The sequence below is a fragment of the Argentina anserina genome, chromosome 5 (genome assembly GCF_933775445.1).
Source record: "Argentina anserina chromosome 5, drPotAnse1.1, whole genome shotgun sequence".
Lineage (NCBI taxonomy): Eukaryota > Viridiplantae > Streptophyta > Magnoliopsida > Rosales > Rosaceae > Argentina > Argentina anserina.
Window position 1 is genome coordinate 5,706,365 of NC_065876.1, and position 23,372 is coordinate 5,729,736.

Below are 23,372 nucleotides of genomic sequence, written 5' to 3' on the forward strand. Positions count from 1 at the left end.
TTTTCCCTTCAACCAAGTTTTTTGTTTTACCCAAGAGGTTTTTATTTTGCTTGGCAAGGTTTTTCCGAGGCAACAATATTACACCATGACACATTAGGACCGCGATATAAGGAGGAGTGTTGTAGGAGAATTACTCTCCGTAATTTTTCAGTATATCTTATCCTAATTAATATAGATTAGCCTAGATAAAGAATGATATATAATTTTTAAATTTACGGAATACACAATGTAATATTTTTATAAATGCTCTTTTATTAATAAATAAAGATGATATATCTCTATTATAATTCTATAACATAGTTTTGTGGTCTTCTCTAATTCTCATATGGAACTCTTATTTTTGTTCTCGAACTATCTAGCAGTGCTCACGCCAATCGCCTAAAAATCACGACTTTTGTCTTTATTTTAAAAACATATAGTTAAATTATGAAAATATATAAAAACGAGGTCAAAGCGGTGAGAAACCCAACTCGTCACCAACACAAAGCCAGTCCAGGTTCCACTCTCCGGTCAGCGGATTTGGTCCGGCCACCGTTCGTGGACAATGTTACAGTTTCCGGGCTTCATGAAACAGTACCCCTGGTCAACCAGGGCAATTCCGACGTCGTTTCTGCTGCCGTCTCAATGGCCCCAACCCCACAGCGAAGAGCTCCTCCTCGCCATGGAGGAGGCCGATTACGACGAAAAGGTACTTCTTCATCTATCAATTTCACCCCTTTCTTCATTTTTCCTTATCTAATTTTGATACCCTCTATTATATATTTCACCTAATTTTGGAAGCCTAATTTGAAGTGGAATGAAACCTAATTACTTCACCTGGTTTGGTATTTGTTTCAATCTTGACAACTAATGTATGAGCTTTTGTTCTGTTCATCAATTGAATTGTCCGGAAGTTTTGAGCTTTTAAATTAGATATGATTGAGAAGCTTTTAGAGAATTAGAGTAGAGCTTGCTCACTTTTGTGGTGCACCTTGTTGACAATCTTTATTAATTCCCCAAAGGGAGAGATTTGGATTCTTAAGTTTAACTTGTGAGTGTAGAAGTTTTGAGTTAGAAGGCTGGACACTACCCCATCAATTCTTAACTTGTGAGTGTAGAGATTTGGTTCTTCAACTACGAATTCTTGACGTATGGATCTATATCGTTGGGAGCTCATTGTTATTGGATTTGCACTAATTTGAAGTTGGATTTCTGGCTAACTGACCTTGGAAATTCAAAGAAAGAAATTATATTGAACTTTCAGTAAACTTTGGTCCTTGGGAATCAGTGTTACTTAGCCCTGAAGATGGGGGTTTAAAAGAATGTAACTTGAATTTGAGAGTTTTGAGTTGTCGAAACTCAGCATCTATAGACACCTACTAAAGCCTCAAGGAAAAGTATGTTTTTCGAAACGTTTGAACTTATTTACTATAAGACTGTAGGATAGCTTGATGGCTTAGGCTATTAATTCCGCGAGGTCGGCTGGAATTCTCACCCTGGTGTCAAAAAAGCACGAAAGCAGGAATGAGTTTGGCATCTGGCAAGTTTGAATAGTGAATTCAGGATGATAATTAGCTTTATATATTTGAGAAGTAGGGCTACGTCAAAATCCATATGAACATCATCTTTGTAAATAATCCAAGCATTGCATTAGCAAGGTACAGATTAGCTGGAAAACAATTCTGAAAAATCTTATCTTTGGCATTTGTGTCTGTTTTCAAGTGTCCTTGAAGTGTAATCTTAGGGAAATAGCATTCTGTTCAGTAGTTATTTCTGTTCTCGTCTTTCAGTTAGTTTGCTTTTAGCATTAAAAGGAACAATTTTTGCAGTGTAATGAAATCCGAAAGAGCCACAGCCACCAGATAATGATAGGGAAACCAACTGTCGATGTTGATAAAGAAGACTATGATAATGATGCTGATGATGATGATGTGGACAATGCAGAGGATTCCGAGGGTGAAGAGTTTGAGCAGGAAACCGGTTGAAAATGCCTACAGCCCAATCTTCTGTTTTTGGTTGGACATTATAAATGAACGCCCGTTCCATATTCTTCTTTGGGGTTTGGAACACCATTCTATTCTCTTAAACAAATATATGTTGAATTGTTCCAGTTGTGCCACTTTTATTGGCATAGCTTCCGCTTTAGTTGGTTTTTACGCTTTGGTCGATCATATCTGTATACAATGATCAGTTATGACTTATGACTAATGGTCTTGTTTCGAGATTCAAAATGAGAATGGCAGGTACCTCACATAGGGATACCTCCCTCAAAGTTCATATGGGAATCATAAATCGTTAGAGTGATCGTTATGAAGATCAATTGTGAATAATTATTTTGCTTGAATTTCAAGATAGCTAATGGTTGGATCGTGTACAAGCCAGCTACCCACACTCACCATAGCGACCAAGGTCGTCTTCTCCCAAGCCTCGCGCGTTTGGACCAAAGCAATATTATACCATTTATACCTGTGTAAGTGCGTGAAGGAAGATTGCTTGAATCACAAGGTAAGCGCTACTGCTGCCAAACGATCTCATCAACATGTTATTCATATTTCATACTCCCGAGTATGTTTATGAAAACATTTTCACAGAATCAACATAGCTCGTTCTCGTTTATTCACAGTAACATCTAATTAAAAGTTTAAACCTAAATCTAAATAATAACAAAAGAAAAACAAAGAACTCACACTAGGCCCTAGGAGGCTACGAAGAAATATGGTTCAGGCAAACAATGCGTTCGATATAAGTTACTGAGAAACAGTTTATGACTTTGCATTCATCATCCTTATATTGCCTCCAAATGCCTCCTCGATGTGGTGAAGCCGTCAATTATCATGTTTGCACATTCCTTGGCTTCATAAACTATAAGTACTGAGTCTTGACTCATGTCCCTAGGGCCGGGTGGCCAGACCCTCAAAGCCAATGCCCTGTTTTCCAGGCTTTCGATTGGAGTCCAGTGAGTCCTGCCATCTTTTATCATCGGATCAAACTGGTAGACTCGATAATACGATTTAATCTTCTCAATTTTATAACGAATTGCTAATAACAGATCTCCATTAGACTCAAACAGTTGATAGAAATCAACCCGAGCCTCCAGCCTATCTGAAGAAGAGCACACCTTCGTCACTACCCCCTGAATCTTGATTTGCAATACCAAACATACCCATCAATGCTACCATACCAGCTTTCGTAAACACAATACAGAGTTCCATTCACATAAGTGGATGACCATTTGATAGGTTGGTAATAAAATATGTCAGTTACTAAATGACTAGTCCACTTCTTGTTTCTGCTTCGGGGATTGCATGCTAGTATTTTATTATGATGTTTTCCTCTGCTCATGATTAAGATGACACAATCAGAGTTCTTTCCAGCCAGATTTGGCTGAGTGATACCGATCGTAGACTTCTGTAGTTCAGTGGTAAGATACCGATTGTTTCTCTTGAATTGATGATTTGCATATACAGATTACAATGGTATATATTAATCTCTCCACTAATCACTTCACTACCCGTGATTTCCTCCACTATCTCTTCATTCACCTACTACCATCCACTCACACTCTCTCTCAAGTTAGCGCATACATATCAACCATGCTCAACTTGTCAAGTGAGTCATAAAAAGCTTTCTTAGATACTCCTTTTGTGAGCATATCGGCAAGTTGCTCTTCTGTAGGAACAAAAGGAAAACTGATGATCTTCGCGTCTAGCTTCTCCTTTATAAAGTGACGATCAACCTCCACATGTTTTGTACGATCATGTTGTACAAGATTTTGTGAAATATCAATAACTATCTTGTTGTCACAATACAGATGCATAGCACATTTAGGTTTAATACCCAAATCTTGTAGCAAGTTTCTAAGCCATAACAATTTGCATACTCCTTGAGCCATACCTTTGTACTCTGCTTCAGCACTAGATCGAGCTACCACCTTTTGTTTCTTACTCTTCCATGTAACAAGATTACCCCCAACAAAGGTAAAGTACCCTGATGTGGATCTCTTATATGTAATATTTCCAGCCCAGTCTGCATCTGTGAAGCCACAAATTTCAAAGATTTTATTGTGATTAGAAAATATTACTCCTCTCCCCGGAGCTGACTTTAAGTACCTCAAGATCCTTACAATAGCATCCATATGGTCCTCGCTGGGATTATGCATGAACTGACTTACTACACTTACTGCATACGCAACATCTAGTCTGGTATGTGATAGATAAATCAGACGGCCAACTAGCCTCTGATAATGAGGTTTTTCAGTAAGGACTTGATCTGGATACTCTGCTAACCGATGGTTCTGCTCGATAGGAGTATCAATGGGAGTGCAGTCCAACATACATGTCTCTGTTAGTAGATCAAGGATGTACTTTCTCTGACACAGATATATATCATCACTACCCCGGACTATTTCAATGCCTAAGAAGTACTTGAGTGTACTTAGGTAATTCATCTCAAACTCTGTGGCAAGCTGTTTCTGTAATTTATCCACCTCAACAGTATCATTCTCAGTAACTATCATATCATCAACATATATAATTAGAGCTGTTACATTTCCTTGATGTTTGAGAAATAACGTGTGGTCTGAATTACTCTGTTTGTAGCCAATCTTCCTCATGAATTGTGAGAATCTTCCAAACCAAGCACGAGGTGACTGTTTAAGACCATACAAGGACTTTCTCAATCTACATACGGAGTTACTTGGAAAAGCGGCCACATATCCAGGTGGAAGATCCATGTATACTTCCTCCGTTAGTTCTCTATGAAGGAATGCATTCTTAACATCAAACTGCCTAAGTGGCCAGTTCAAGTTAGCAGCGACATAAAGCAATACCCGGATAGTGTTTATCTTTGCAACAGGTGCAAATGTCTCATCATAGTCTATGCCATATGTCTGGGTGAACCCCTTCGCTACTAAGCGTGCTTTATACCGGCTTACTGACCCATCTGGATTATGCTTCACTGTAAACACCCAACGACATCCTACAGTCTTCTTGCCATATGGTGGAGGTACAAACTCCCAAGTATTGTTCTTTTGTAATGCTTCCATCTCTTCCTCCATTGCTTTCCTCCATTTTGGATCTCCCAATGCATCCTGTACTTTGTTAGGTACTGATACAGTAGATATTTGATTCACAAATGACTCATATGACTTAGATAATCTTTTGGTAGATATAAAATTTGCTACCGGATACTTGGCTTTAGTCTGAAGGATAGATTCATATCTTTTTGTTGGTTGACCCCAAGTAGACCTATTTGGCAAAACATATTGTCTACTATTAGCTCTAATAGAATGACTAACCTCAGGTGAGTGATCTTCTGTACCAGGAGAGCATTGGTCAGGGGTATAAATAGTTGTACGGGAGTCATAAGGAGCAGTTGTGTTGTCAGCTTCTGGTGCCTGAATCTCTTGAGTGACGGCCTCAGGTGGTGCCTGTGTGGCTTTGGTAATCTCAACGGAACCTATTACCATATCAACTGACTCACTTGTCTCCCCCTCTCCATGATACAACTCTTCAAAAAATGAATTCTCCCCCTGAAGAGCAGTATCAGAAGAGGGAAAATAACTCATGTCCTAAAAAAAAGTAACATCCATAGTGACATAGTACTTCCGAGTAGGGGGATGATAGCACCGATACCCTTTCTGATGTCCTCCGTACCCAAAAAACACACATTTAACCGCCCGGACATCCAACTTAGAACGTTGATGTGGTGGAAGATGAACAAAAGCAACACAACCGAAAACACGAGCAGGAAGATTATGAAAAGAGGGTAATGAGACATGAGATGCAAGCACCTCATAGGGAACTTTCCCTTGAAGGATACGAGAGGGAAGACGATTAATAAGGTGGGCGGAAGTAATGACAGCATCACCCCAAAGGTATTTAGGCATATGGGCACTAAAATGAATACACCGAGCCATGTCAAGTAAATGACGATTTTTTCGTTCAGAAACCCCATTTTGCTCAGGTGTGTAAGGACACGTTGTTTGATGAATAATCCCGTGTGTGTTAAAAAACTCCTGAAAGTGATGATTCACATATTCCCCCCCCCCCCATTATCAGAACGAAGAACTCGAATGGTGGCATTATATTGTGTTTGGAAAGAGGTATGAAAGGCACGAAAAGCTGGAAAAACCTCATCTTTATTTTTAAGAAGAACAATCCATGAAAGACGTGTGCAATCATCAATAAATAACACAAAATATCGCATGCCTGACACAGTAGACTCTTTAGAGGGTCCCCAAACATCAGAATGAATTAGTTCAAAAGGAATAAAACTTTTAGTAGAAGTATTAGGGGAATAAGTAGATCGATGACTCTTACCCAAAACACAGGTCTCACAACATAAAGAAGACTCGTCCACACTAATAAACAAAGTAGGCATAGATTTTTTCATAACACTAAAAGATGGATGTCCTAAGCGACGATGCCATAACCAAACTTCACTTAGCTTGTCAGAAGTGGAGAGTAAAGCGGTCCGAGACTGTCCCCCTGGTTTTCCCCCTGCGTATGTCAGATCCAGATGAAACAACCGGCCCCTCAGATACCCCCGACCAATTACCCGTCCGGTGAGAAGATCCTGAAAGATCACATACATAGGAAAAAATGTTACAGAGCACTGAGCGTCAGCGTTCAATTGGGGAACAGATATCAAATGATGAGATAAAACATGTACATAGAGTATGTTGTGAAGCTCTATGGTGGGAGTAATACAAACGGATCCGGACCCTAACACGGGAAATGCCTCACCATTAGTATTAGTAACAGAGGGTACGGGTGGAGGGGACAATACGGTAAAGTAAGATTTTATCATAAGTCATATGATCAGATGCACCAGAATCAATAATCCAAGTATCAAAACTAACAAAGTGAGAAATATTAAAGGCCATACCAATTTAACTACGGCCAACGATGGAAGTTGTAGGTGCTCCGCCAGCAGTATGATGATCATTCCCAACCACACCAAAGATATCGGGTTCCGGAACTAAGTGAAGAGCTGCTCTTGCCTGGGGACGATGATTAGGCCTCTTGGGCCTAAGACGCGGATATAATTTCCAACAGGTCGCACGAGCATGGTTAGTATCATGGCAATAAGAGCAAGGAGGGCGAGGCTGATTCCCGAAACCTGGTGGTGGTCCTTGTCGATGAAGGGGAGCGGAAGTTGCTTGCATAAGGGGTGGTGCCGGATAGCGAGCATGAATAGTAAGGCTGGAAATGACAGCCGGTGCCAGAAGAATACTCTCCTGCTGAGACTCATCCTTTCAGATATAGGTGAAAGCGGTGAGTAGGCTAGGTGGTTCGGTCATTCGGAGCAATTCGCCTTTCGCACTGGTATGCTTGGCGTCAAGACCTTTCAGGAAATGGTGAACTCGTTCAAGCTCATTCTCTTTGTGGTACCAAACAATATCCTCTTGATTTTTTATCATGCAAGGACGTTTCACATCAATCTCAGCCCAAATATTTTTTAGCTTGGTGAAATAATGTGTCACCGGTTGCCCATCCTGGTGTATGGCCAAAGATGTGCACATTAACTCATGAACCTGTATGAAATCAGAGTCATTAGTATATAAGCCAGTCAGTGTCTCCCATATTGCCTGCGCAGTAGCACATGCCTCCACAAGATCAACTATCTCATCATTCATAGCTTTCCACAAGATGGACATGACAAGACCATCGTCGTCGTCCCATTTGTTGTAGGCAACAATATCCTCAGGACTAGGAGCCTTAGTGATGCCGGTGAGATGTCCCATCTTGTGCATGCCTCGAAGATGAACAGCCATGAGTCGTTTCTATTTACGAAAATTGGTTCTGTTGAGTTTGGTGCCCCCAAATGAACCACTGTCAGAATTTTTGACAGATACTTCGAAGGTCAGAACTTCAGGGAGATGAGAACCCTCAGTTTCATGTCCAGAACCCATCGAAAAAGAAACAATGTAGTTAGACAGCACAAAAAAAACACAAAAAATGAGAACAATCTGTCACCGGTGCACGTGCACTGACGGTGAATATGCACCGACAGAATCTGGTCGAACCGGGTCGGGTCTGGTGGACCGGGTCGAGAGCAGGCCGGGTCGGGTCGGATTGAGAGTAGATAAATGTAAGGGTTTCGCCGAAAGTTTCGTGAAAGAGAGGAGAGAGAGGGACAACGGCGGAAATTGATCTCGTCGATGGAGCGAGAGAGAGCCGAGGAGAGGCAGATCCGGGAAGAGAGGGACCACCGGATGAGGGCGTCTCGGAGAGACAGCGGCGGAGCCGGAAGAACGGAGCGACATCGGAGGGACAGTGGGCGATTAGCTCCGGGGAAGATCGACGTCGAGCGGCGAGTCCGAGTGCGGAGCGGCCAAGCAGAAGCAGCGAAGAGGCGCCGGAGGTCGACCTGCCGGAAAAAGGAGAAAAAAGGAAAGAACAGAACAGGAGGCTCTGATACCAAGTGGTAAGATACCGATTGTTTCTCTTGAATTGATGATTTGCATATACAGATTAGAATGGTATATATAGACTAATTTACACTATATACTAATCTCTCCACTAATCACTCCACTACCCGTGATTTCCTCCACTATCTATTCATTCACCTACTACCATCCACTCACAAGTTCTCACCCACGTCCAAATATAACCAAGGTAGTTCGATGATCTTGTTATGAAGAGGATTACAGAAAAAGAACTCTACTTTAGTATGAATTGAATAAACAATGAGTTTCGATAGAAGCAACCAGCCATGTTTTGAGGTTCAAATCAAACCTTTGTGCTGCTCGTGACGAATTTTCGCAATTTGGGGCTGATTTTTAGTTCACGACAGAAAAACTGTTTTGGCCCCCAGAAATCGCGAAGACAAAAACTCACTGAGAATCTATCAAAACTGAATCGCCATGGCATTCTTTACCTCATGCGTTGAAGAATAACTGCAGCTTGGTGCCAAGTGTTGCATACGTGAGCAAAGTATACGAGATCAATAAGATCGTGATTTGCGAGACACTGAGCAACTAGGATTAAGATATCGATCGCTGAAAGAACATCAGACATTGAACTGTTGTCTTGACTTTGATGATTACTTGATTAGTAATTGACAATGCCATAGTAGTATCGCTAGTTATTTACTGGTCTTTGAAGTTTATGACTGTATGTGAGGGTCTGAGGTGGATGGAACCCGCTTTTTATTTGGTTGTGATTTGAATGAAAAAGGAATTATTGTATGATTTGTATCTCATGAATTATGACCTTGAATCCTTGATTCGCACGAAATGACATCAACGGTGGCATGAAACTTGCCGGTTAACCAAGATCAACTCATATTTGGCTTTATGGAACCTTGAGCATCAAGAAACCCTATGAATCAGAATTTAAGATTTTCCCATAAGAGGGGCATGCTCGGCCTAAAGACAGCAGCATCGACCCTCCTTCAAAAGAATCAACATTTTCCAAAGAAAAGAGCAGATAGCTGACTGTTGCGGTTGAAGGGAATTCAAAGCAATAAGTCTTGTAAATTACGGTTGTTTAACTTGAAGGCGCTTATACTGAAGTGCTTTTCTGGTAAACGAAAAACTGTATACCATCAGTCATTACAAAAATGTTTTGACATGAAGGTATAAAATTGGTGTGGGTGCGTATTTTTCATTTTATTGATCCAAATCTCAAAATAAAGAGGACAACGTGTTTTTTCGATGTAAATAGGACAATGCGTTGATGTTCTAACCCAATATCCCTCGATAACAATGTGTTGATGTCCTAGGTCTTACCTATTTTCATTTAGGTTAATGTAATGTGACGCCCAATTGCATAAAATTATAATTCGAATAGGAATATATCACGGGATAATTACTCTTCATTCTTGGAAGTGGATAACATAATTCGAGACCAGGTTGGAGACTTGAAGCAAATAGTAGAATATTATATAGAATATGACATCATTACCGAACAACTCAACAACAGATAACAAAATAAGAAACCTATCATTTAAAATATTTAAATAAATAAAGACAAAAGCTCAAACCCAACAAATAGTACCATACCTGACTTCAATTAAATGACCAAAATGCCCTCTTTTATAATTGAATTGGTGGTGCGACTCTTTCTCTCTCTCTAAGAAGAAATCAGATGCAATGGTGGAGGAGCCTCCACTCCTTGATGACGATGCCTCGGCGGAAAATTTCGATGCCTTCACTCCTTGCCGACGACGCTTCGCTGTCTATCAAGTGCCTCCACTCCTTGATGACAATGCCTCGGCGGTGAATTTCAATGCCTTCACTCCTTGCTGACGACGCCTCGCCGTCTATCAGGTAATTGATTTGTGGTACTTCAATTGTGGTGGAATAATAGATGTTGAAATTAAGTTTTTGCCAAACATTGCTTCTTCTTTAATTGGATTGGATCTAGGGAGATTGAGGACAAGCCACGGCTTCTAAAGTTTGGTGATGCTAAAATGAAAAGGACTAGAAAAGAGTTAAGGAGTGGAAATGTTTCTTTATCAGAGGCATGGGCTTGGCGAAAAGCTCTCAATTTGGGTAAAGAAATTTTCTGAATGTGAATTCAAACTTCAAGTAGTAGCAGGAAGTAGAAAAACTAGCTAGAGATGAAGTGGACAAGAACGGATGTAAAGTAGCAAGAACAAGTGAAGTAGCATAATGAGAAGCGTAGTAGCATGAATGATGTTGTGTATATAGTAGCAGCGATAATGACAAGTGTAATAGCAAAATCAAATGATTATGAGTACAAGTGCAGTAGCAAGATTTGACGACAATGGTTGCAGTAGCAGGGTTGGATCACTTGGATGAATTCAAGTTCTCAACAGCAGCTTAAATTTTCAAAAAGTATAGTACCATCTCTTTCTCTCTTTTTTCTCTCTACGAGTTCAAGTTCAGTAGCAGGACTGGATGAATTAAAAATCTTAGTAGCAGTGAGATCTTAGTAGCAGCTTAAAATTTCAAAAATGCAGTGCGTCACTAGATCTTTTTGTATTTCTGAGAAGATTTTCTTATTTGAGCAAGGTTAATTTGGTAAATGAACTTGAGGACATATGGTAGATATGTGTTAAAATGTGTCCTTATTAATATAAAACCAACTTAGAGTGGTGCATTTGTGTTATGCATATGTATTTAGGACTTAATTGTGATTTCCTAAATATTATGTATGCCGGTATAGTATTCATATAAAATTAGGTATATTTTTCTGAGGGGTCGCTTAACTCATTAGGCTCTTGATCCACACCTAAGGGTGCCTAGAACTTTGGCAAAATGTCGACCAAAAACTCAAAAGACTAAGCACCCTCCAGACCTGTACTTTGTCTTCTTCAAAAGTCATTCCACCTTCTTTGGATCCACCAGCCAACCAACTGGGCAACTAAAAATATTCGTTCCCAATTCCCACTCTCGGTCATAATGACTTACTAATTGCTTCTAGCGATTTTGAGGGAATCCGAGAATATTTTGGGTCAATAGGCGGATTACTGATTTCCTCGGCCGTCTATAAAATCGACATGGCTCGTGGTGCTATTGACACACATTTTTTTCTTTAATTATTGATGTGACCTGGCCGATTCCATCACTTAGCTTGGCTATAACTCGGTCTTGGTCTACTTTAGAAATTTCGTGTTAGTTAATTTTCATAATGTTATTCCAATTTCATCAAGTATGTTCCAGCTTTCACACCAAGCTGGCATTGCTTCAGAGTTCAGACTTGCACAACCGCTCCAAAAGAATATTCCCCGATTCCCCAATAATTAGTCCACCTGCAAAACATAAGAAAACACAAAAATCAAAGGCTAATAATGATTAATAAAATAAACAAAACGGTTAAACAGGCTAAATAAATGGGCGTAACGGCAACGCGTTCAACGACTTGTAGTTGGAAATTTTGTCGCCTAGTGTGTTTTAGTGACGCACCAATTATGACGGTACGTGGCGAGCATGGAGAGTGTGTTCCGGACAGCACTGACTTAACGGCCGTAAACGCAGACCAAACGACAAAATAAAAGCGCCGTCGTATATTTTTGTCATTATACCACACCTCGTAAATATGAACGAATTTTTTTAAAAAACAAATAGAAAAAGAAAAATAGGAATGAAAATCCTCTCTCCAATTCACAACAAACACAGACTACCCTATCTCGTTTTGTTTTCCTTAAATTCCGATTAATTTCCTTTTTTTCGTCATCATCTATATCTAAGGATAAGAATCCTCCTCAAATTGCTAAGCTTCCGATCGCCGGAATCCAGTCGCCGGTCAATTGCAGTGAGGAACCTGAAATTGATGGTGGTGCTGGTGATACCGGTGGTGCTGGTACGGAATCTCGCACGGAGTTCGCTGCACATGGCAAGGATAGTAGCACACTTTGCCTGTGCCTCTTTGAAACCCGACCGCTGTCGGAGAATAGAATCTCTTCGGCGGCGAATCAAAGTCAGAGTAGAGCGATTTCGACGGCGAACACTCGCCGCCGGTGGACGTCGTAGACTGAGATGGCGAGCCTTGCTTCTGCGAATTCGGCGGAGATAAAATCGCTCTGATCTTATAGGAACGAGAAGTAGTGGAAGAAACACGATCGTACTCTTCGATTAGATTAGCTAAATCCTCGTCGGACTTGATCGTAATCAACGTCTCCAGATCGCCGTCCGGCAATTGACACCTGAGAATGACGGACTGGCCGCAGAACTCGGTGAGCTTCACCATTAATTCTGTAACATAAAAACACAAAATCAGCAACAGTAATCCGAAATTCGCAACAGTAAATCCAAAATCGAGTCACAGCTTACGGTCAAAAGTGAAGGAATGAAGTGAAACTGAACGAACCTGAGAAGGAAATGGAGGGATGGACGGAGAGGACGCGGGTGTGGCCGCCGACGTAACGGAGCTCGCCGTCGGTGTAGCGGAGGAGGATCTTGCCGCCGTAGCTGCAGAGAAATTTTAGGGTTTCGGCGGTGGGTTTGGGTTGGTTGCCAGCTCCCATAGTGTGAGTGGTTTGAAGTTGAAGAAGGATATAGAAAAATTGGAGAGGGATTTTGTTGAAGGCTAAAAGTGAGGAGGAGGAGAGTTGGGGGCTTGAGGCTTCAAACCTCAGGGAGTGATTTTGGGGATTATTTATAGAAGCATTTGGGGGAAATGGGTAACGTCAGCTAGAGATCCACACGCAAGGGAAAAGTAAGGACGGGGGTGGTTTGCGTTATTATTCGGATATTCTTTTCTTAAACAAAGGGATGCGGAGTGGGCCTGGGCTGACCCGTTAAGGTTGGCAAGGGTGTGGAAGCATCATGAAAATTGGAAATTAGATTTTCTTTTTCCCCATAATTATGGGAAGGTTTTCACACTTGAGGCCTTGGACGTTAGACGGAAGAATCATTTAGAATTGTCAAAATCACACTGAAATAGTTGATTTGATTCTAAAAAAAAAAATTACTAACTCTAGAGAAACTGCACAAAAACAACTGATTCGATTCCGGTTCTTATATTTTGAAAATGATTTTAAAACTGTTAGAACCGAGTCTTCACAACTATATAAGAAAAATTATTAAAATAATATTTTTTATCGCCGCCTCCCTTATCACTTTTTTTTTCTTTACTTCTTAGACTTCTACTAATCACTATATAAACTAAAAAACCTTGTTTGTTTTGCCTTACACCCTCAGTTCTATGTTCCTCTAACTCACTTCCTTTATTATTTTGTTACTCCCTACAATTCGAATTGTCTTAAGTTTGCATTTTCTCTCTCTCTCTCTCTCTCTCTCTCTCTCTCTCTCTCTCTCTCTCTCTCTCTCTCTCTCACAAATATTTTTGAAATAATTTAGTATGTTAATTGTTGATAATTAGGTAATTTACTAATTGTATTAGTGAGGTTGTTGACGTTATTTATTTGCATTTTTAAGTTAGTATTTTTATATAGTTAGTGTTTAAGGCTTTGAGATAAATATATATTACAGTTAATTTTTAGAACCGTGAAAACCCAGAAAACTGACCTGATATTTGTGGTTTTGATTCCTTCCGATTCCAGAAACAAATGGTGTTAAATCTAGATGACTTTTCTTTTTTAATTCTGATACCAGTTCTGGGAAAAAAATCATTATTCTAGAACGGGTCTCAGGTCTACTTTAAGTGGAATATATTCAGTATTCACTGCGAAATCAAAATGGAATCATTTTTGTTGGCTTACCTTTAAATATTACAGCTACTAGTTGGATTTGCCGAATAAGACTCGCACCAGACGCATACGCCATGGAAGTTATTTTTGAGGTACTTTTTCTTGCGTTTGATTGTTTATTTTTCGGGTAAAATTTCATTTAGATTTGATATCGACTTGGATGGGAAGTTTATTCAATTGTTCCACTTTCTTAATCGTGGGTCAGGCTCTCAACAGTGAAAAGCTGTCTTAGGTAATTATGTGATGCTTCCGTGTTATATCTTAAAACATCTAATAAATAACTTTGTCCGTTAATATTGTTTGTGTTCGATCACATGATATTATTATAAATAAAATTTATCTAAATGTCATGTCATAATGAAATTTGAATAAGTTATAACTAATTATTATAGTCATCTATCCGTTTGACAGAAACAAATTTGTCGCTCACTTCTGGTATGTCCATCATATGTCCACCTTCTATTAAAATGCCACTTGTCCATTCTTTTTCTACAATCGAACAAATATTAATTAGTTTACATTTTACTTTTACAAATTTTTAGAGAGAATTAATTAATTAATTTCCTTCTAATTAATGTGACAACAATTTTTTTTTAGATCGAATTTTATTCATTGATAAAGAAAAAAAACCATGACCTAGAGAATAAGGGATTATCTCTAACCCAATCTTGACCACATAACCTGGGAAATAAAGCATTGATTGGTACACAGCTCAAACACAACTTTGAATGAGTTTCACTTGCATATACACTTTGTGTGTCGATTGTGTACTAACATCGTATTGATATGATAACATATAGTGCATAACTAATCATTGAACCAATTCCAAAAAAAAATCTAGAAGTTTATCAGCTGGGATTCATATCTATGAGGAATCTTAATTTTAATATTACTACTTTCAATTTTTTTATTATGCTAATTATTTAATGAGAATTAGAGGAAATAAAAAACAGTCAAAGTAAATATAAATTAGTTAACTTTGGTTAAATTGTAGGAAAGTAAAGGATATGTGGCATTTTAATAGAATGTGAGTATGGGGTGGGCTACAAATTTGTATACTCATATGAACATTTAAACACCTCTGATTTTAGATTTAAAACAGTGAGATAGAACACAAGAATTTATTTGCAAATAAAATTGTGCACGGTCTATGTCACAATGATCTTTGAACAAATATAGTAGCAATTACCGTGCTTTGTTTGTACAACATGTAAAAACTAATGTTAAATCAAACATATACACGCGTATGAACATCTATTGGTTCTTTTAAGAATATGATATATTTCTGAATGCTATGTAGTGGAACATCTTACCTTAACTACATTCCACCTCACTAGCTACTTTGTTGTGATGAAAGATCAATTTTCATGTTAGTGTATTGTATACCTACACGAAATGAGCTCAATAAAGAGCTCATCAATGGTTGTCTGTTCCTTTTGTGTTGATAATGTCAAATAATTGGCTTTGAATGAATGGATGTGCATTCAGTTTGAGGATTGGTGTACGTACACGAAATGTTGTATATGGGAGAAAATGATTTATTAGAAAACCACTATAATTACTACAATGAGCCTCATTTCAATTATAACTGATGTAAATTTACATATTGTAAGTTTTGTTTAGTTACCTTTATGGCCATCAGACATGAAAAACTTTCGTCAAACACCCTAGAGACATCACTCCGAAATATTATCAAAGTCGCGCAATATGCTTTAACACCGCAAAGCCACACCTCAATTCAACTATTCTACTGTCATGTAACACTTTTCATACCACAAATAAGTTTTGCTTCCTAATTATTCAAATAAGAATTTATTTCGTATCCAACAAGAGCACAACAACAAATATGAGGTGGAGAAAGAAAATGAGCCAAAGAAAAAAAAAAGGAAAAAAAAAGGAAAAAAAAAAGGAATAGAGACTGTCGATAAGGACAAATGGTGCTATCGTTATTGGTTAACTCCCCCGATATTATATGGAGTGGGAAGCGTGTTTGCCTCTGCGTAGACACGGCTAAGGTAAAGGTGACACGTTCAGTAGTGACGAGGCATGAGATGAATGGCTCCAGGCTGAGGTGGGTTTGTCTGGGAGCTCACATCAACTACCGGAAAATAGAGAAGGGTGGCTTATTTTGTGGTGGCCAATTAAGGGCCACGGGCAGGCGAGCTTCTCTAATGTATGGTCAATGAGATGTGATGTTACAGGTGCGAGTGTGCTGCTGCATAGGTGATTGGCGGCGGCACTATGGACCGGCCTTGCCCTCAGTGTTTTTGATTTTCTTCATGTTCAAGTCATTTGTGTCATAAATCGTGTATTAATTTTACCTGCCATGTGAAAGAAATCAACTGCCGATTTCATGGACATATTCTTGTATCTTCTTCTTAGTTATGCATTTCTTTGCTGGTGTGATACTTTCTACTATGTTCTTCTATTTTTGTGGTCTTGGATTAGAGCTTTAGGCGGAGGGCAGAAGATTTTCTTCATATATATACCACATTATCGATCTATTGTCTCCAACATATATGCAAAAGACTTGGTTGAAGATGATGTCTGATCTGCTTAATTTCCATCATAAAAAATAACAAAAGGGTGAAATTGAACACCTAAAATTACAATAGAAAATGTCATCCAAGGACATCTTCTACTACTCTCTCCCAATTAAGAACATTATAATCTGTGTACTCAAATAAGGTCATTTTTACATCAGATTATTCACATGTTGTACCGAAATTACCCATGGTTAATTTTTATTCAAAATTTGTATCTCTCTGGCACCAAAATCTATGATTCCAGCCATGAACGCCTTCAGGCTTACTGGCGATATGAGCCACCTTATCAGCATCCTCATCCTTCTCCTCAAAATATACTCCACCAGATCCTCCTCGTCCTTCACCTTTAGTCGTATTTTTGATTTTCTAATTTCGATCCGATTTTCGGTGGTGTAGGAATATCGTTAAAGACTCAGTGGTGTTCTTGGCGCGATACATGGATATGTTCATTGATTTCATTTCGGTGTACAACTATGTGATTCAAGCGTTCAATATCCAATAAGCTCATTATTGTATCTCCAGTAGCTTCTTCTAGATCTGATGTTGCTTATGATTTTTACCTATCTATATTTGCTTAATTTGTTTAATTTACAAAGGGAGAAAAATAGTGCTGGATGAGAAAGAGAACACCGTTGAATGAGCTTTTTTCTACCTTGGGAATATCTTTCTTACTGTGTGGAAGTAGCTTTTGGTGTTTGCGAGCCCAGCTTGAACGAGGGAAATGATTTCAATGAATGAGCGAAGTGATTCCGGCAAGGCAAAAAGGCGTAGAAGTTTTTGATTGCATGTGTAGTAGCTTTTGATTGCAGGTGTAGTAGCCTTTGGTTGTATTGGCAATAGCTTTTGTTTGCAGGCGTAGTAGCTTTTGATTGCAAGCGTAGTAGCCTTTTGTTGTATTGGCATTAGGTTTGTTAGTATCTTTCAAATTAATTGACAATATCTTTTCAACGTTATAATGATATCTTTCTAATTCATTAACGGTAGCTTCTTAACATTGAGATAGTATTTTTTTCTATCTTTGTGCGGTAGTATATTTGTTTGTCATTGGTAGTAGCTTTAGACGGCAGTGATAGTATCTTTTTCTTAGATTTTATTCACTTGGACAACTTTGGTAATAGATTTGTTTCTCATTGATAGTAGCTTTAGTAGAAGTTCATAGTAGCTTTTTTTGGCTTAGTAGTAGCTTTCATGTGGCTTGGTAGTAGCTTTTGATATCTCGTCGGAGGTCACAGAAATCTCATCGTAGTATCTTTTACTATCAACGGTAATATCTTTTGGTGCTTGTGACAATATTTTTTTTTGACATCATTGGAGTCTGCTAAATACCTCACCGGAACCGGCATGAAGTTGCCGGAATCTCGTCCAAGTCGATAAGAAGTCGTTGGAGTCCTCGCCGGAAAGGTCATCGGAGATCGGCCGAAGACTTTGTCGGAAATAAGAGTGATGATTTTGGTGTTTTTTTTTTAACTTTAGTGACTGTTTGTAAATTTGTGTAATTTTAATGACTAAATTGAAAGTCTTTTTACTCCAAAGTGTCCTTATTTAAAAATATGAGTCATCATATGTCCTTAAATGTAATTGGCCCAAATTACAATACACACCCATATCCCACTTTGTACTAGTGAAATGTCAAAACAGTCTTCATATGAATAATTTGAAAATAAATAAATAAAGATAGTTTTGATATTTCACTAGTAAAAAGTATGATATGGTGTGGATTGTAATTTTGGGTGTGTAAAATTCACTTCTCTTAACACACAAGGATGAGATGTGATTTACTTCAGAGCTCTCTGTGACATACCAACTCTACGAGAGAGAGAGAGAGAGAGAGAGAGATCCAAGAGCTAAATATACTTGTTGCTTATCTCTTTTGTTGCTGGGTAATAACTTTGCATCCTTTTTAGAGTCTTAGTTTTTATGTTTATCTTTTATGAGCTTAAGTCGCCCATTTTGTGTATTAACCTCATTTGGAGGTTACAATTAATTAAAAGATTGGTTCAATATCTGAATCTAAGATAGTGCATACATGTATCCATTCATTAAGGCATCTTTTGTGTGAGTGATTCAAATTTTTTTGTCCCCACTTATTTTTGTTTCTCCCTCCGCCAATGCATAGATCGTGATAAATTAGATGGGACATGGTGTGCTATATATCCCGATAGTGATAATCCAAGTTCCAAACTCTTTGCTCAAAATCAAACATCTTACGAGTTTAATCACACATTTGTTTGAGCTTTATTGGTTCTTGATGTGCCGTAGACGTACGTTTTTAGCAAGTAGTAGTGTCGTTGTATAGAATGCATTCAATACGGTGAATGTAATCACATTTTGAAGCATAGTTTGGCGAAAAATTAATTGTTTTGTATTGGAAAGTAGTCGTGGTGGCGAATGTTCTAAAGAGCAGTATATGACACATATTCAGCAAGCTCATCCTTCATTTCCATTTGACACTTGCAATGAAATATATATTCAAACAGTTTAATACAAAACGGCACGATTTAAGTGTGTTTCGGATTGATTCTCTATAGCTTCAATATTATTCTGATTCTAGTTTCATTAGAGTCAATCCCTTCTTGAATAATTCCTTCAAAGGAGACTAGGCCTCATCATTTAGCACGCGGACCCGAAAAGCCCGCGGAGGCCCGCAAGCCCGACGGGCTTTTACCCGGCCCGACCCGCGAAAAAGCCCGCCAAAGCCCGCTTCCGTGGGTAGAGGGCCGGGCTTAAATTAGAGGTGTGAAACAAGGCCCGGCCCGGCCCGTGGGCCCGCCCCGCCAAAAGCCCGTAAGAACCGTGAGGCCCGGCCCACCAAAAACCCGCAAGGCCCGGCCCGTAAAAGCCCGCCAAATAATAAAATATTATACATACATATTTTATTAGGTTTAGAATAAAACTATTGCATTATGAAGCAACTATATTAAGAAAACTTCTTGGGATCGATCGACACCAGTAGATATGATCGGTATATATATTTAGTGACCCTGTAAAAATTTCATCTAATTCGGAACTCGTTTGACCGTCGGAATTTTCGGTAAACCAAAAACAACACTAATATGTCATAAGGGAAGACCCATTACCAAAATGCGAACACTAAAAGTCGTTTGCATATCTGAAATCACCTAATTTTTATCACTGATTGTGTGTGGTCGCACTAAGGAAACCAAATTGGCAAAGCCCCGGTCAAAGAGGATTTTAATATGTCAAAACCCATTTTTCTTTGTTAATCGTAGGTACAGACGGTCAAACAATATCTAAAACGGACGAAATTTTTACGGGTTCCCTAAATATATATACCGATCACATCTACTGGTGTCGATCGACCATATTTCCAACTAGAGTTATTGATCGCCGAAGCGTCAACTAATGTATCATAACCTTTATATTAGGTTTATATTAAAACTAATGCATTATGAACCGACTATATGAAAGAAACTTGTCGGGATCGATCGACACCAGCCGATGTGATTGGTATATATATTTAGTGACCCTGTAAAAATTTCATCCAATTCGGACTTCGTTTGACCGTCGGAATTTTTGGTAAATCGAAAACACCACTATTATGCCCTAAGGGAGGACCTATTACAAATATGTGAATGCTGAAAGCCGTTTGCATATATGAAATCACCTAATTTTTGTTACCTATCGTGCGTGGTCGAACTAAAGAAATCTATTTGGCAAAGCCCCGGTCAATGAGGTTTAAATATGTTAAAACGCCTCTTTTTTAGTTGACCGTTGGTACGAACGGTCAAACTATGTCCAAAACGGACGAAATTTTTACGGGTTTCCTAAATATATATACCGATCACATCTACTGGTGTCGATCGACCATATTTTGAATTTGAGTTGTCGATCGCCGAAGTGTCCACTAATGTATTATAACATTATATTAGGTTTATAATAAAACTATCACATTATTATGCGATTATATGAAGGAAACTTCTCGGAATTGATCGACACCATCCGATGTGATCAATATATATATTTAATGATAATTTTTAAAATTTCATGCAATTCGGACCTCGTTTAACCATCGGAATTTCCGGTAAACAAAAAACAACACTAATATGCCATAAGGGGGGACCAATTACCAAGATGCGAATGTGGAAATTTGTTTACATATTTGAAATCACCTAATTTTTGTTACCTATCGTGCGCGGTCGAACTGAAGAAATCTATTTGGCAAAGCCCCGGTCAATGAGGTTTAAATATGTCAAAAACGCCTCTTTTTTAGTTGACCGTTGGTACGAGCGGTCAAACCATGTCCAAAACGGACGGAATTTTTACGGGTTCCCTAATATATATACCGACCACATCTACTGGTGTCGATAAACTATATTTTGAATTTGAGTTGTCGATCGCCGAAGTGTCCACTAATGTATTATAACCTTATATTAGGTTTATAATAAAACTATCACATGATGAAGCGACTATATGAAGAAAACTTATCGGAATCGATCGACACCATCCGATGTGATCAATATATATATTTAATGATCATTTTAAAATTTCATGCAATTCGGACCTCGTTTAACCGTCGGAATTTTCGGTAAACCAAAAACAACACTAATATGCCCTAAGGGGGGACCAATTACCAAGATGCGAATGTGGAAATTTGTTTATATATTTGAAATCACCTAAGTTTTGTTACCTGTCGTGCGCGGTCGAACTGAAGAAATATATTTGGCAAAGCCCCGGTCAATGAGGTTTAAATATGTCAAAACGCCTCTTTTTTAGTTGACCGTTGGTACGAACGGTCAAACCATGTCCAAAACGGACGGAATTTTTACGGGTTCCCTAATATATATACCGATCACATCTACTGGTGTCGATAAATTATATTTTGAATTTGAGTTGTCGATCGCCGAAGTGTCCACTAATGTATTATAACCTTATATTAGGTTTATAATAAAACTATCACATTATGAAGCGACTATATGAAAAAAACTTCTCGGAATCGATCGACACCATCCGATGTGATCAATATATATATTTAATGATCATTTTAAAATTTCATGCAATTCGGACCTCGTTTAACCGTCGGAATTTCCGGTAAACCAAAAACAACACTAATATGCCATAAGGGGGGACCAATTACCAAGATGCGAATGTGGAAATTTGTTTACATATTTGAAATCACCTAAGTTTTGTTACCTGTCGTGCGCGGTCGAACTGAAGAAATATATTTGGCAAAGCCCCGGTCAATGAGGTTTAAATATGTCAAAACGCCTCTTTTTTAGTTGACCGTTGGTACGAATAGTCAAACCATGTCCAAAACGGACGAAATTTTTACGGGTTTCCTAAATATATATACTGATCACATCTACTGGTGTCGATCGACCATATTTTGAATTGAAGTTGTCGATCGCCGAAGTGTCCACTAATGTATTATAACCTTTATATTAAGTTTATAATAAAACTATCACATTATGAAGCGATTATATGAAGGAAACTTCTCGGAATCGATCGACACCATCCGATGTGATCAATATATATATATTGAATGATCATTTTAAAAGTTCATCCAATTCGGACCTCGTTTAACCGTCGGAATTTCCGGTAAATCAAAAACAACACTAATATGCCATAAGGGGGGACCAATTACCAAGATGCGAATGTGGAAATTTGTTTACATATTTGAAATCACCTAATTTTTTTTCACCGATCGTGCATTGTCGCAGCGAGAAAACCATTTGGCAAAGTCCCGGTCAATGAGATTTTATTATGTGAAAACGCCTCTTTTTTTTGTTAACCGAAAATTCCGACGGTTAAACGAGGTCCGAATTGGATGAAATTTTTACACGGTCCCTAAATATATATATCGATCACATCTATTAGTGTTGATCGACAATATTTCGAAACTAGAATTTATTTGTGACTTTTGTTTTAGAATGTTTTATAACAATTCTTTTATTGTTTCAAACCCTTAAATTAGAGTATTATATTATTTTTCTAATACAAGCCCGTAAGGCCCGGCTCCTATAAGCCCGCAAGGCCCGGCCCGCAAAAACCCGCAAAAGCCCGCAAGTCCCGCCTTAGGTGGGCGGGCTCGGATCTTCGTATTTTTTAAAATACCCGGCCCGCCACTTATTTAAATTTATTAAGACCCGCCCCAGGCCGAGCCCGACCGTTGACGAGTCCTAAAGGAGACCCCATAAAAAAAAGGAGACTAAACAATTATATGCGTCATTAAATATAATTATTTGAGATCTGACTTTGCATAATACAATAATACATAATGAAATTAGAGACACTTTCAATTTTGGCTGATAGTCTGTTTGACCTGATCTTATTAGCAGACTATCAATTACATTGGGTCCAACCGATCAAGTCTCCAACATGTTTCTATGAGGTTACAAATTAGCAACACCTCTAATTAGAAGCCATCATCACTCCAACCATAAGGACTTAACACATCAACCTACTAATCTAACAACTAATATTGAAAATTTCTTAGTTCACTACCGTTGAACATTTCAAATTTCTGGAACACATACGAAATTTTGAATGTGGAACATGGGAACAAATCAATTACATCTCCCTCATAAAATATTATTGACCGCTCTGATATAAAATATATATTTGTCTCTAGTTTCAACTCCAGCTTCTGGCAAAGTAGACCGGACTGTACTGTAGTATCGGGTGATTCAGTCCAAAGAGTTTAAAAAAATATATAATTTGAATTTGACTTCAAACCTTGCAACCTACTCTTCCAAATGTACCCCC

At 38.5% G+C, this 23,372-nt stretch overlaps 2 protein-coding genes across 3 annotated transcripts; one reads left to right on the plus strand and one right to left on the minus strand.

Annotated features, from left to right (window-relative positions):
- Positions 1-455: 455 nt before the first annotated feature.
- On the plus strand, positions 456-2,178 carry LOC126795246 (uncharacterized). Its single transcript, XM_050522089.1, has 2 exons — positions 456-688; positions 1,809-2,178. The coding sequence occupies exons 1-2, from the start codon at positions 545-547 to the stop codon at positions 1,962-1,964; spliced, it is 300 nt and encodes a 99-aa protein (XP_050378046.1). The 5' UTR covers positions 456-544; the 3' UTR covers positions 1,965-2,178.
- Positions 2,179-10,000: 7,822 nt separating this feature from the next.
- LOC126794726 (uncharacterized) lies at positions 10,001-13,004 on the minus strand. 2 transcript variants are annotated; one of them, XR_007672180.1, is made up of 3 exons: positions 12,762-13,004; positions 11,858-12,646; positions 10,002-11,703 (listed from the first exon to the last, which is right to left on the minus strand). XR_007672180.1 is itself a non-coding variant. In XM_050521495.1 (2 exons), exons 1-2 carry the CDS (start codon positions 12,916-12,918, stop codon positions 12,198-12,200), a joined length of 606 nt encoding a protein of 201 aa, XP_050377452.1. In that variant the 5' UTR covers positions 12,919-13,004; the 3' UTR covers positions 10,001-12,197. The 2 variants fall into 2 exon arrangements, 1 of the variants encoding a protein (XP_050377452.1); XM_050521495.1 differs by having other exon boundaries at positions 10,001-12,646.
- Between the last annotated feature and the right edge of the window lie 10,368 nt (positions 13,005-23,372).

Bases quoted from the DNA above. Each gene is read 5' to 3' on its own strand.
- LOC126795246 (XM_050522089.1), top strand. From the start codon at position 545: ATGTTACAGTTTCCGGGCTTCATGAAACAGTACCCCTGGTCAACCAGG. The intron at 689-1,808 runs GTACTTCTTCAT...CAATTTTTGCAG, and splicing joins AGGCCGATTACGACGAAAAG to TGTAATGAAATCCGAAAGAG.
- LOC126794726 (XM_050521495.1), bottom strand. From the start codon at position 12,918: ATGGGAGCTGGCAACCAACCCAAACCCACCGCCGAAACCCTAAAATTT. The intron at 12,647-12,761 runs GTTCGTTCAGTT...TTTATGTTACAG, and splicing joins TCCCTCCATTTCCTTCTCAG to AATTAATGGTGAAGCTCACC.